The 14,573-nt window shown below is 37.3% G+C and overlaps 2 protein-coding genes across 3 annotated transcripts; both read left to right on the top strand.

The window, feature by feature from the left end:
- The first annotated feature begins 6,977 nt into the window (after nt 1-6,977).
- On the top strand, nt 6,978-7,639 carry LOC113334706 (oxysterol-binding protein-related protein 3C-like). Its single transcript, XM_026580897.1, has 3 exons — nt 6,978-7,061; nt 7,225-7,287; nt 7,370-7,639. Exons 1-3 carry the CDS (start codon nt 6,978-6,980, stop codon nt 7,637-7,639), a joined length of 417 nt encoding a protein of 138 aa, XP_026436682.1.
- A 657-nt stretch (nt 7,640-8,296) lies between these two features.
- Nucleotides 8,297-11,320, top strand: LOC113334370 (putative F-box/FBD/LRR-repeat protein At1g78760). Of its 2 annotated transcripts, XM_026580641.1 has the most exons (3): nt 8,297-9,623; nt 10,499-10,648; nt 10,785-11,320. In XM_026580641.1, the coding sequence occupies exons 1-3, from the start codon at nt 9,162-9,164 to the stop codon at nt 11,190-11,192; spliced, it is 1,020 nt and encodes a 339-aa protein (XP_026436426.1). In that variant the 5' UTR covers nt 8,297-9,161; the 3' UTR covers nt 11,193-11,320. The 2 variants fall into 2 exon arrangements, with proteins under 2 accessions (XP_026436426.1, XP_026436427.1); XM_026580642.1 differs by lacking the exon at nt 10,499-10,648.
- Nucleotides 11,321-14,573: the final 3,253 nt, after the last annotated feature.

Genomic DNA, 14,573 nt, shown 5'->3' with positions numbered 1-14,573 from the left:
GGGTTCTCGGAAAATTGGACAAAACTCATACTACAATGTATATCCACAACCTCTTTTTCAATTCTTCTAAATGGTTCACCGGGACCCACTTTCAACACCTCGAGAGGTTTAAGACAAGGCGATCATTTATCTCCATACCTGTTCCTAATTTGCATGGAGATACTTTGTAGGCTCCTCGAAAAAACTATGAAGAAAAGAGAATCTATGGATTTCAAATCAACAATAATGCTCCCAATATATCTCACCTTTTTTTCACGGACGACTGCTTTTTATTTACAAAGGCATATCTGGGGGAAGCGAAAAGTCTTTTGGAAATATTACAACTCTTCGGGAACATTAGGGGCCAGGTAGTTAATCTTCAAAAATCCAGTGTCTACTTCAATCCACGAATACATCCAAAACACGGGAAGATTCTAGCAAAAATATTAAAAGTTCCGATGATGACCAAAAACGATAAATACCTGGGTACCCCGCTCTTCTTTGATAAGAACCGAAAAGCCAATTTTGAGCCTCTTCTTCAACCATTTTTTTTCCCAGCGATATTACTCTACTCTACAAGACTGGAAATCTAAACTCTTGTCTCAAGCGGGTAGAAAAGTTTTGATAAAATTTATCCTTCAATCGTATCCAAACTATCAAATGCAAGTTCTGGCCCTACCAAAAGAAACTCTCGATCAACTGGACAGGATTCAGAAGAATTTTTGGTGGAAAAAAGATGGGAAAAAAAGAAAAGGAGGTTTTATAAAAGATTGGAAAAGTATATGCAAACCCATTTCCCAAGGTGGCATGGGAATTAAAAATCCTCATAATTTCAATTTATCTTTCCTCACTAAACTTACCAGTAGACTGGTAATGGAACAAGACCAATTATGGGTCAAACTCCTAAAAGCAAAATATTTCCCAAACTCGCACGCTCTAAAAAATCCAAAACCTCGAATCTGTCTTGGATTTGGACCAGTATACAAAAAGGGCTGAAGCTAATACAAGGTGACTTTGTTTGTCAAGTCAAAAACGGAGCTTCGGTGAAGATTTGGAAAGAAAAATGGATTCCTAATGCAGATATAATTCAAAAAGTGCCAAACTCACATGATCAGGCGCCAACAAGAGTCCAAGAATTAATTACGGATCAGAATAAGTGGGATCAAGAAAATCTAAATCAATTTTTTTATCCAGAGGGTAGGAAAAAAAATATAAGCGCTAAGTACAAGGAATCAAGAGCAAGACATCATCATATGGAGGCGCCATCACTCAGGAAAATTTTTGGCCAAAATTGTCTATAAATTTCTATCCAATCAGGATCAAGACATTAATAATAGTCTAGAGTTCCCATGGAATAAGATCTGGAGAATTCAAGCAATCCCAAAGGTAAGACTCTTCATCTGGAAACTATCTCAAAATGCTCTCCCGACTTCTGCAAGATTAGGTACACATAATAAGGAAATCAACCCGATTTTCCAGTTATGTAATAATCAAGTACAAGAAACGGAATCCCATCTCTTCTGTGAGTGCCCGTTTGCAAGAGCAGTTTGGTTTGGCCTATCCTTAAATAATATAATCTCAAGATAAATACCCAGCACGTTTTCTTCTTGGGTCAAAAGTCTGCAGGTAAAAGTCTCTACCACTCTTTGGCTCACCTAGAAATATAGATGCTCGGTCGTCTTTGAGAAAATAAACCCAGACCCAATCAACCTAATAGGGGAAATAAACAATTTCTTACACTCCTCCCAGTCAATTACCACTCACAATAATATCAAAACGCAACAAACAACATCATATAATTATTCTTGGTCCAATCTAAATTCGGTCTGGATTATTTTAATTGACGCCTCCTTTAAAAAAGAGGATTTGTCGATGGCCTTTGCTCTTTCATGAACCTATCTGCGGGATCGGAGTGGGAATCATCTTTCCACGTAGAAGCAAAGTCATTGTTAAAGGCTGTTACGGAGGCTAAAAGAAAATATATTATCAAGTGTGTGCATAGTAACTGATTGCAAATCCTTGGCGAACAATTTAAATAAGGTAAGCACGGACTATTCGTGGTCAGCAGAAAATACTTTGCAAGAATTAAGGACAATACTGGGCGATCTCCCTCAAGCTCAAGTGAAATATATCAAGAGGAAGAACAACTCAGCGGCGGACTTTTTTTTGCAAAGGAGGCAAGGATTAAAAAGCTACAACACGTGTCTGATAACTTGCGTCAGAAAGTTCATAAATCTAGCATTGATTCAAATGTTTTCGATAAAAATGATTTTGTAAATCTCTTGTACTATATTTTCTAGTTAATATATAATCTCTCTCCATAAAAAATAAATAAATTAGACAGTCAGACTCAACCTATAGGAAATCATATCAAAGAGCGATATCTCTACTTCTCAATTCAATCCGCAATCAAACAAATAAGAATCTGCGAGACCGATTGAATAAGGAGAAATAACTTGAACGGTACCAAAGACCAATGTTCAACAGTCAATCAATTTATATCAACAACCAAATGTTGGATTATCTAATTGATTGATCTTAACGCACAACCTGTGATATTTCTATTATATAACAAAATATAATGCGGAAAAGAAATAACACAGACACCAAAATTTTGTTAACGAGGAAAACTAAAAATGCAGAAAAACCCCGGGACCTAGTCCATCTTTGAACACCACACTGTATTAAGCCGCTACAGACATTAGCCTACTACCAATGAACTTCAGACTGGAATGTAGTTGATCCCTAATCAATCTCACACTGATAAAGGTACAATTGTGATCCTTATGTCTCTGATCCCAATAAGATACTACACACTTGATTCCCTTAGTTGATCTCACCCACAACTAAGAGTTGCTACGACCCAAAGTCGAAGACTTAATAAACAAATCTGTCTCACACAGAAAAGTCTATTAGAATAGATAAATCTATCTCCCACAGAAATACCTATGAGTTTTGTTCCATCTTTTGATAAATCGAGGTGCACAGGAACCAACTTATATTCCCGAAGAACTGTAGCGCCCCTAAGCTAGCAGCTGACTAATTCAAGTTATTAACTATAAAAAGAGGCACTAAGGATCTAAAACATCTAATTAGAAAATAATCTAAAATTTCTAAACAAAAATTAACCCGAATCTAAACCTTCTCTGAAATAAATACAAGAACTCCTCTCAAATGATACATATTTTATAGCGAGTTCGTTTACAAATAGAATATAACACAAAATAAACATAGCGGAAGCTAACCAACTCCTCGAAGCTTTCATCGCCACGTGAACATTTTGATCTGTCTCTGAAACTGAAAGTGGGAATGGGTGAGCACATCATCCCGAAGGGTGCCCAGTAGAAATAACAACTAACTTTCAAGTAATCATTAGAATGATTTGTAAACAATGCAGGTTTTACTGAAAACCGATAAAACACGGAAAACCGATAAAGCATATTAAGATAATAAGTTGACGTAAATATAAAGTTCTACCAACCAATCTTGCGACACAGATTCACAACAGAAATAATAGTTAAGCGATGCAGTCCTTCGGAGTAGTTAGGCGTGACTCTTGCGGATCCTTCAATGATCATTAAAGCGCCCTGAGGTTTGACGACCCCGTAGTAATATAAGATTTGTACCTTACAAGTACCTCAATGTAAGCGCACTCTACATAGCAAGTACTCAAAGAAAACAAATGATGGAAACATTATATCTGACTGAAAGTCAAAATTTTATGGAATGTCATCTCATTCCATAAAACAAGACCAACAACCACCTATAACATTCCCAACATTCTTTTCCTAAAATACTAGAACAAAAATATAATAACTTTGAAAGTAATTTAAAAGAAACAATAAACATCCACGTATGAGACATGCATTGCTCCCGCACAGAAATAGGGAAAATATAATGGCCAAATTAAAACCAGACCTATATAATATTCCACCCAACGAGGCCTATCTAGGTTTGCATAAAATAGATATAAAATTTGGGGGCACACATCTCAAACCAATCAAAATGAAACCTTATCCCTTTCATGGTAATAAATAATAAAGAATGTAACCGCTTTTCAGTCAATGGAAAGAATCACATTTAAAAAAATAAGTAAATACTCTCAAAACACAGATATTAGTTGTTTTTAAGGATCCAAGCCCATCTCAATATGTAAAAGAAAACTAGTTTGTAGTACACACATATAATACATGCATACACTATCATATAATAACAAAGATATGCATGAATTTCACAAAAGATAGATTTATAAAACAATAATGAATACAAGAGAGTTCGTTATCGATTCCCACCTCTTTTGATGACAAGCCTCGCATACCTTGAGATCCATAATCCGCTGGTTCATTCTTTAGATTGATCGTTGTTAATAAATATTAACTATTAATCACACAAGCACTATAAAGATTAGCCAAAAGGCTCATAACATAATCTCAAACAATACTCTAGTTATAGCTAAGTGAACTATCTAATGGTTCTAAGCCCATTTATGATTCTACACCTTTTTATTCTCTATATTTAACACATCTAAGGTTTACTAATTCAATTCGGTTAGTTCTATAGTGTAACGATAGGTCTCACGAATATCTACAACCTTGTAAAAGGAACCAAAAGCTAATTCAGACCATAAGAGGTCCAAAACATCAAACTAAGAATACATGGCACTAAGCCCACTAAACTCGGCCCAATACATAAGGCCCGGTCCATCTGGGTCAAATTAACGGTCACTGACGGTCAAAGGAGTCAACTAACAGTCCACGCCATCAAAAATCCAGGGTCAAGGTCCTACTCGGTCCACTGAGTCAACTCACGTAGCTCGGTGGGTCAACACCGTTCAACTCAGTCAGCTTAACTGAGTCAGGCAACAAGAAATCATTCAAACAATCTGACTAGGATGACTAACATGCCTAAGTCTCAAGACAAAAATTCATGCAATCATTGTAGTTGCATATTTTCTGCTACTACACCCATGATGATCTTAACTAGAGCTGGCAAACAAGCCAAAACCCGCGGGTTAACCCGTACCCGGCCCGTAAAAACCCGAACCCGGCTCGGCTTGTTTCAAAACAAGTCGAGTTCGGGTTGGAGAAATGTCGGCTTGTGAGTAAACGGGTTAACCCGTCCCGGCCCGTGAACCCGCGGGTACAACCCGCAACGAGCAAGCCCCTTTAGATTAAGAAAGAAAAAGAAATACGTGGTTGAACATAACCCGTTGATTTTTCTTGGTGAAAATTGCACACGTGCTTAAGATTGAGAACATAAAAAGATAAAACAGAGAGAGTATGAGATCCATTTATTTTTCTCATATCAATTCGCCTGTTATGCTACCAATTTCGGATTGAAATCAAACTAATTTATAACTGCAATATTGAACTAGAGCTGAACTGAAAAACACCACAGCCTAAGAAACTAATTCGATCCCAATAACACCTCAAAAAAACTAACTCAATCACAAACCCTTCTGAAATCAGCCCATCAGCAAACACCAACTGAACCAGTCAATTCTTCACCATCTTCAATGGCATCATTGATATCTTCTTTCTCCAATTTTTCGTCGGTTTCACATTTAAAAACTACATCAATTGATACCCCCAAATTACAAAAGAGATAAATTTCTTATCAGAATGAAACTCTAATTGAATCCAAGATAACAACATTACTGTCTCAACTAAAATCAAAACAAACAAATTGAAATTGAGGAACTCACTAGCTGAAACTGACCTTCCAAAACCATTCCCATCCAGTTCAACATCTAGTACCCTTCTTAATCTCACCTTCAGTGGTTAACAATCCTTTTTTGAAGAAGAAGCCATAAACTGGTTTGAATCAGATCGTGTTATTTGATTGTTGATGAAGTATAAATTCCTGTGTTCGTTGAGATTGAACGGCATATTCCGGAATTCTCCAACTCGACAGATTTCCTCTTTCCATTACGGCAATCAACCCATTACTCATCTTTGTTTAAGAACCCTAATTTCACAATCTTCTCATAACTAGATTAGAACCCAAAATTGATGCAAACCCTATTTTCATCCTCCTATTAAATTTTTTCACCATAAATTTCCTCCAACCCCTCAAATCACCGGCAGCAATCGATCCTATAAATCTGATAACAACTTCACCTCTTCTTCAATTAGTTCGTCTCTACAGAATCACCGTTTTCTTTTTCTTGACAAACATTAAAACCCATAAATACTTCTTTGTTCTTCATCTGCAATTTCAGAATCAGTGCCATCACCCAATTCTCTATTTTCTGAATTTCAGGTGGAAATCTTAATTGGGATTTGTTCTTCATCTGCAATTAGGATGGATTATGACGATAGGAAGGTGACAGTGGTGGGGGATATGATGATGTTATGCAAGAAGAAAAACATGCATGTGGAGATTGGGATGAACTTGTATGGGTACTCTGTTGGTTAAGTTCTAACAGTGAGAGGCGGGCAGAAGAAGAAGAAGAGTGAAGAAGAGAAAGAGTTTTCTTTCTGTTTACTACTGGTAATATACAGTTTCTGAAACGGGCGGGCTAACCCGTGAACCCGCGGGTTAAACCCGTTACGGGCACGGGTTGAAGAAATGACAACCCGTGAAGAATTTCAACCCGCGGGTTTCAACCCGTATTAACCCGAACCCGTGGAACCCGCAACGGGCAAGACCCGACCCGCCCGTTTGCCAGCTCTAATCTTAACCATCAAAACATACATCAACACACACAAAAGAAGATAAAGTGCAGGAAAGTAAAGGGAGACAGATCTTTTTACATGGTTCTAGAGCTGGCAAACAAGCCAAAACCCGCGGGTTAACCCGTGCCCGGCCCGTGAAAACCCGAACCCGGCTCGGCTTGTTTTGAAACAAGCCGGGTTCGGGTTGGAGAAATGTCGGCTTGTGAGTAAACGGGTTAACCCGTCCCGGCCCGTGAACCCGCGGGTTCAACCCGCAAACCCGTGACTCGCTTTATAGTGGATGGGTATGTTTACAATGCTTCCAAGGAACCCAAAATCCTTATGACTGGAAAATGGACAGAGAGTATGAGTTATCAACCATGCGATGAGGAAGGAAAACCGCTTTCAGGAACTGAACCAAAAGAGGTCAGAGTTAATATCGAACATTATTATTCGTTTTCTTAATCCTCGTCAAATTGGTTCACATGTTTAAATATGGATTTGCATTCTTAGTCTAGTATAACTTCCCGCTTTGAAAAAGCATTTTGGTGCTTATATATTTATTTTAACGATGCTGTTTGATATGCAGATGTGGAGAGTTCCTGATGTTCCACTCAAGGATAAATATCAGTTTACATACTTCTCACATAAGGTAAACAGTTTGGATACTGCACCCTAGGCAGATGTTGGCATCAGATTCTCGTTTACGTCCTGATAGATATGCACTTGAGAAGGGAGAACTATCAAAAGTCAGCAAGGAGAAAAACAACCTAGAGGTGAGACAGAGAAAGGAAAGGAAAAGTAGAGAAGCCAACGGCGACACATTTACTCCAAAATGGTTCGACTTGACTAATGAAGTAGTAACTACACCATATGGCGAAACACCAATTTACAAATACAATTATAAGTATAATGAACACAGAGCAAAAGTGAATAGCTTAATCGAGGTTGTGCAACCGATTGAGTTCAACCCTTGGCAGTATGGACAAGAAAAGATGGCTTAATTAGCAACCCTTGTCAGTTCTGAAACGGGCGGGCTAACCAGTGAACCCGCGGGTTCAACCCGTTACGGGCACGGGTTGAAGGAATGACAACCCGTGAAGAATTTCAACCCGCGGGTTTCAACCCGTATTAACCCGAACCCGTGTAACCCGTAACGGGCAAGCCCCGACCCGCCCGTTTGCCAGCTCTACATGGTTCGGTCAATTATGACCTACATCTACGGGTTTCACTATGATTGTGAGGTGTTACAAGATCTCCATTGGAGAGGCTCCCATGGAACTCTAAGGAGGAAGAAGAAGACCTATGAAGACCATCTGAGAGAGATGGGGCTAGCCTTAGTTAATAGACTACCCTTACCAACCTATTCCTCTTTCTATTTTATAGGATAGGTGGTTACATCAAATTAAATATATTCCCCTAGGACTGACTAGATAGGATAAGACTAAGTGGTCGGGCGTACATAATGTATTGTGGAAATTAAATTATTATCCCGATTATTCATGGATCTTCATAACTATCCTTTCCAATAATAAATATATCCCACCTTTTAAAAATGGAAATTATTTAATACTCAATTTCAATTTCACCCTTTATTGTTTTCACCGAGTGAAAACCAATTGCTTATCTTTATTTTTCAAAATCAGATCTAAACTCTCTATCTCTCCTCCTCTTCCAGCAACAACTTACCGCCACCGCTTCTACTTTCTACACCTCGTCCCGCCATCACCACCAGCACCACCTTTACCACTGCTACCACCTCCTCCGCCAATATAATTTAGATCAATCAAAATTATAATTTGAAGAATTCATGTTCAAAACCAATTTTGCTGGTAAATGAATCGAAAGTTCAATTGAATAAACCCTAGAAACTGTTTTCAATTTTATTTTTTTGTAGAAATCAGAAGCATCCTTAGCTACTTTTTGTTACTGTTTAACACTAAGAACGTAGTTCAATTGAATAATTGTTTCGTCATTTTAAGGTTTAGGGTTCAAATAACATTAATTAGTCAAGTTATAATCTCTCCTAAATTTTCATTTTGTTTACACTGAACAATAAAATGGAAGAAGACATAGATTTGAATAAGAGGGCGGAGGAGGAAGTTGATAGGATCAGCAATTTACCCGACCCACTTATACATCATATCCTCTCCTTTCTTAAAATCAAGCATGTTGCTCAAACTAGCGTGTTATCCAAAAAATGGAGCTACATTTGGATGACCAACCCAATCCTTGATTTTCAAGAGCCCGGATGTTTCGAACCCACTGATTCGAAGATCAATGAGTTCATGGATTTCGTAGATGGAACATTGCAACGTCGGTGTAGTGGGGAAAATATACAAAGGTTTGCTATCACCTGGTATAAACATTTGAATGTTAATCGAGTCAATTCATGGACCACATGGGCTGTAAGGCATAACGTTCAACAACTCAGTCTGTATTTGATTCAGAAAGAACCGCTGCTTATTACCCGTTCTCTTTTTACCTGTGAATCACTGATTTCTTTGAAGCTTCAAATATCCCCTGATGTCCGCTTACCTAATTATTATATCTTTTCCAAAACTCAAGTCCCTTGAAACTGAAGGTGTCGAGTTTAGCAATGAATACTGGAATGAGAAGCTCTTTTCCAATTGCCCAGTCCTTGAAGATTTCAGAATTGAACATTGCACTTGGTTCGGTATGCCAAATTTCTGTATTTCAACACCTGCACTGAAACATTTAAAGATTGATAATTGGGACGACGGATTACGAGGCTGTACTCTCAAAGTTCATGCACCAAACCTGGAGACTTTGTATTACAATGGTAGTGTTGCCAAGGAGTATGTTCTGACAGCCTTTCCTTTACTAGTTAGAGCAGCAGTCCAATTTCGCTTTAAACCATATGTTGCAACAAGGAAGCAAAGGATTAGTCATGGTGCAGCAATAAGTCAGTTTCTTCGAGCCCTTGCAAATATAAAACACCTATTTGTTTCTGATGGTACCCTACAGGTATTTGCGTGCTGCTAATTTTTAGAGTAATTTCTGCTTCTTTTCCTTGTCATATCCTGATTTTTGCTGCTTGAAAAGAACATGAACTGGTGAGACCCATCAAGTGTTTTCTGATCTCGAGGCAAAAGTATATGAGTTTTCTTCTTGGCCAATGTTATTAAATGGTGGTTGTGGACCCTTATGAACAAGTTTTTTTAGTGTTTACTCGGACACGTACTTTGAGGGATGTTTCGTTCTGTTATTGCAATGTGTAGAGATTATGTATTTCGACACCAATTGTGCTTTGTTGATGACCAGTTAAAAAAACTAGTGACCCATCAAGTGTTTTCTGATCTTGAGGCAGTATATGTGTTTTCTTCTTGGGTGATGTTACTAAATGGTGGTTGTGGACCCTTAGAGGTTGAAAAAGTTTTTTTAGCGTTTACTCGGCCATGTATTTTGATGATGGTTCGTTCTGTTATTGTGGTGTCTAGGATTATGTTTTCTCTGAGAAACTGTTCTGCATTGTCAAAGACTTATTTTGAAGGAATTGGTTTGTTTGTTCCTTCCTGGCCTTTGCTCTGCATCTTCGTTGTGTCCTGATTTTTGCTGCTTGAAATGCTAATTTGAACATGAAATAGTGACCCATCCAGTGTTTTTTAATGTTGTTCAATGGTGATTGTGGACCCTTAGATGAGGAACAAGTATTTTGAGAGGTTACTCGGCCACATATTTCAAGGATTGTTTGTTCTGTTTTGGCAATGTCTAGGGATTATGTATTTCGACCTCAATTGTGCTTTGTTGATGACCAGTAAAAAAAGACTTTCTGAACATGCTTGTTTAATTTAGCTTAATGAAACTTATTTTAATTTTTGTTATTGCCTTTTTCCGAATAGGCTATCTCCTTCGCAGTCGATCTATTAGAAAAGTTGCCTACATTACGTAACACCAAGGAGTTGATCATGTTTGAGGAAGTAACCGCTCATAAAACACTAATTGCTTTGCTCAAAGCAACACCTAATCTGAAGTTACTTGTATTTAACAAGGTAAATTCTGCAGAAATATCAGTTTTGCACGCGTACTGTCATTGGCTAAATATATAAACAACATAACAAGACCTAGGATATTATACATGTGGTAATTATCTTTTCATATGTCTTATCTTTTTCAATTTCAATCCAGACGGAGCCTCCAATCAGTGATGATGAAGAAGAAGATTATGTTGTAGACGATGACGCCGATGCTGCCGAGGGTGAAGATAACCATGGCAGTGAAGATGATGTTGCAGGCAGCGATGCTGATGCTGCTGAGGGTGAAGATGATGATTGGACACGTGATGTGGGGGCTGATTCTGGTAGCTTATTTCCACATCTTAAATCGGTCTACTTTAAGGAGTTTATTGGGAACCCAATGGAGATGGAATGGATGAAACTAATTTTGATGAATGCCAAAGCTTTGAGAACAATGTCAATTTCCAGTTGTGCTCACTCTTACCTTTTAAACACGAAGAAAAAAGAAGAACTCATGGCGCACATATCAAGTCTTCCGAGAGCCTCAACAAGTTGCGTGGTTGAATTTCCCTCTTGGTAAAAATGCAGAAGAATTCAAGTCTTCCGCAACTCAACGCTGCTTTTCTTCTGCGTTATATTACTATTCTAATTTCTTTGACACCCCAGCCTTTGAATGATCTATTCTAGATAGGTTTAAAATCTGCATATACCAACTGCAGGAACTATTATGAATTTACATTGAAGTATTGAATGGGTACATTGAAGTATTTAAAAGCAGTTACTTGTTTTCTGTCCAACTAGGATGATGGTATGAAGAAAAGATCTTCTTTAGTTCCGTATATCCTGAACAACTGATTTGACCACCATCCATGAGAAACTCTGGCTACTTCAGTCCCCCTTGGTTTATGCATATAGCAAACAAGAGCAGAATCAACCAAGAGTGGAAAAGCAGAACACAAGAATGGCTGATCACCATAAGACGGAACAGCCGTACTTGGAGATTACAATGCACATCTAAATAATGCTGGTCAGAGATCACAATTGGCCTTGTCAAGTATTTTAAGTGACAGGAATATACCTTGTAGATGACATTCTCAGATGACACCTTGCAAAAAGATCCTACCCTCTAAAGCAATTATCACTCACAGCCGTGTGTAACACAATATGTTGTTCAGCAATTACGGTCAATTATATGTAATGGATCAGCCGTTAGATAATTAATAAAGTTGAAATCGACCGACAACATCTAAAACCTAAACTAAATGGGCAGATTCATCGTTATAAGTAGTAAACATTTTTCTACTTGTTCATCCAATTTGTGCCTGCTTCTTGGTCTGTTTGTAGAGAAAGTTAAAAGGAAGGAAGGATGCAAACCCTAACCCCAAACAAACAACAGCATCTCCCATCTATGATTATTATCTATCGCAACAAACACATCACAGCAACACAATTAATCATAGCAGATGGATCTATAGAGCATCATCAGTTAACAACAAAATGCACCAGCATAATGATATTTCCTCTCAAAAATTTAAATTTATGTTATTCACAGTTGTTACTACTGCCCTGATTTGATTGTATGGCGTTTTCCCTTTGAATCAGAATCGGTTGCAGTATCACAGCAAGAAAGAAGTGAAAATAACAGTGAAGCATGAAATGCAATACCATTCAATGTGTACTTGTATTATCTTAGATTATGTTTTGTACTGAGATCTCTCTGCTTAAATTGAAGTTCTTAATTTTCTTTTGTAGTTTTTGTTATCTAAGACCTAAATCTCTGTGAATTGAGATTACCTAATCCATCTTTGCTATTAGAGAAGATCATATTTATGTGAAATATACTACTCCCTCCATCCCTAATTAGACGAATTATTTGTTGTTTGCACAAATTTTAAGGCAAAGAAGAAAGTGGAGTACATTTAAGTATTTTTTACAATTATACCGTTATGGATAATAATTAGTAAAATTTATAAACGATTTATCTCTTAAACTATACCACGGTTTTTTATAAACTTTATACCGTTGAAAAGCATTTAAAACACCTACGCAATGAATATAAACATGACTATCAAATTATACATATTTCATATAGTAACAATAATCAATTAAAATGATAGTTTTAGAAATACCCCCTTGATTATTGAAATAGCTCATCTATTGTTGGACAAAACTAAAAACGATATAGCTCATCTAATTAGGGATGGCGGGAGTATGTTTTTATAATGAGATCTATTTGTTTAAATTGAAGATCTTTAAGTTGTATTCTCTTTTTCTTTGTTTGAGACTAAAATTCGGAGATTGCCTAACCCATCTTAGCTGGTAACTCAAGTTGTAATTACAGAAATCATAGTTAGATCGATTGAATTGATTGTGGGTAACCTTTGCTCTGTGATGAATGTGCAAGTTGTACCAATAGTCTTATGTCAGTTGACTGGTCAATGTAAACATAACCCTTCTCTTTTTTTTTTGGGCTCGGCCATGTATAAACATAACCTTTGGTCTATTCTAAAGTGTTTATCTCTTGCGAGCTATAGATAGTAATGCAGTCCCATCCAGTACTTGCTGAAATGTTGCTTCAATGCAAATGCCTTGTTGAGTCTGTAGTTGTATGAACCTACAAGAAAAGAGTCAACCTCGGTGAGAGCCTCCGCTTATTTCCTAGCCCTGCAGTGATATCTTAAACAGTAAATACATACCAAATGGGTGAGAAAACGCTGTCACACCAAATGACATACAAGCATTAGCCATCATCAGGCAACATGTACAAATGAAATGGTGACCAGCAAGGAGCTAGGAAATGTTGGGTTTTGTTTACTACATTTATTGTTTTGTTGATCTCATTCTCAAGCCAGCTAACTCTTCTTTTCTTCTTCACACCTCTGTAATTCACCAACTTCCTTATTTTTGCATTATCTTCATATCTTCCACATACAGAATATATATTGGCAATGGCTAACTGCATAATCTCCACCATTCCCAGGATCAATTTCCAGTAATTTGATGCCACAGATTCTGCCGATTACTCATCATTTTTATTAGCCCTACATGCACTTAATAGTGAACCCCAAGCTATAACACGGTTCAATTGGCATCTTCTCTATGAAGTTTAAAGCTGGTGCAATCATGTGTCGTGTGTATATGTTGCATTTGTTAAAAATATACATTAACTTGTGATTTTGCAAACAGCAAAACTAGAAACATCTAGATTGCTCAAGGCAGTTCATAGAAGATAATCTTCTAGACAAAGTAAGTCTAGAATGATCTAGGCTGGTCAGTAATAAGCCTAGACTGATCGGTCAAATGTCTAGAGAGTTTTTAAAGTACGAGCTCAGTTGATAAGTTTAGTAGAAATAAAGTTCTAGTCTAAATACATATTAGACTATTCTAGAAAGAGTGTGATCGGTCACTCACTGCCTATAAATAGGCAAGCTCCGGTTCATTTTTGAATCAATCAAAATCCATAGAAAACTGAAATGAGTGAAGTAAGAGTGAGAGTGATAGCTAAACCAAGTGAGCCAAAGTTCCCTTTGTAAACAGACGTGTAAGCCAAAGGTGTTACACCAAACCTCTTGTAACATTTCCAATTTCAATTAATCAAAGCCTCACTTTACTTAAACCAATCCTCTTTCAATTAAATCATTTTCATAAATCCATCACACTTCCGCATTGCGCCAACAAATTTGGTATCAGAGCAAACCTAACCCAGTAATCCTAAAACTCTACTCATGGCAATTAACCAAAGTATTCAAGGTTTCAATTATGCCCAAAGTCTAATTCCAATTTTTGATGGTGAGAGTTATGATTATTGGAGTTTACAAATGAAAACATTATTCATTTCACAAGACTTATGGGATTTTGTAGAAGATGGTTATAAGGTACCCGAGTCGGCAGAAGCTCTATCGTCATGGACGGATGCAGAGAAAAAGGAGTACAAAGAAAACAAGAAGAAGGATGCTAAAGC

This window comes from Papaver somniferum, unplaced genomic scaffold (genome assembly GCF_003573695.1).
Source record: "Papaver somniferum cultivar HN1 unplaced genomic scaffold, ASM357369v1 unplaced-scaffold_137, whole genome shotgun sequence".
NCBI classification, from domain to species: domain Eukaryota; kingdom Viridiplantae; phylum Streptophyta; class Magnoliopsida; order Ranunculales; family Papaveraceae; genus Papaver; species Papaver somniferum.
The sequence above is the reverse complement of the archived record's forward strand: the minus strand, read 5'-3'. Positions and strand labels throughout refer to the sequence as shown.

Bases quoted from the DNA above. Each gene is read 5' to 3' on its own strand.
- LOC113334706 (XM_026580897.1), top strand. From the start codon at position 6,978: ATGACTGGAAAATGGACAGAGAGTATGAGTTATCAACCATGCGATGAG. The intron at 7,062-7,224 runs GTCAGAGTTAAT...TTTGATATGCAG, and splicing joins CAGGAACTGAACCAAAAGAG to ATGTGGAGAGTTCCTGATGT. The intron at 7,288-7,369 runs GTAAACAGTTTG...GCACTTGAGAAG, and splicing joins TTACATACTTCTCACATAAG to GGAGAACTATCAAAAGTCAG.
- LOC113334370 (XM_026580641.1), top strand. From the start codon at position 9,162: ATGTCCGCTTACCTAATTATTATATCTTTTCCAAAACTCAAGTCCCTT. The intron at 9,624-10,498 runs GTATTTGCGTGC...TTTTCCGAATAG, and splicing joins TTTCTGATGGTACCCTACAG to GCTATCTCCTTCGCAGTCGA. The intron at 10,649-10,784 runs GTAAATTCTGCA...ATTTCAATCCAG, and splicing joins AGTTACTTGTATTTAACAAG to ACGGAGCCTCCAATCAGTGA.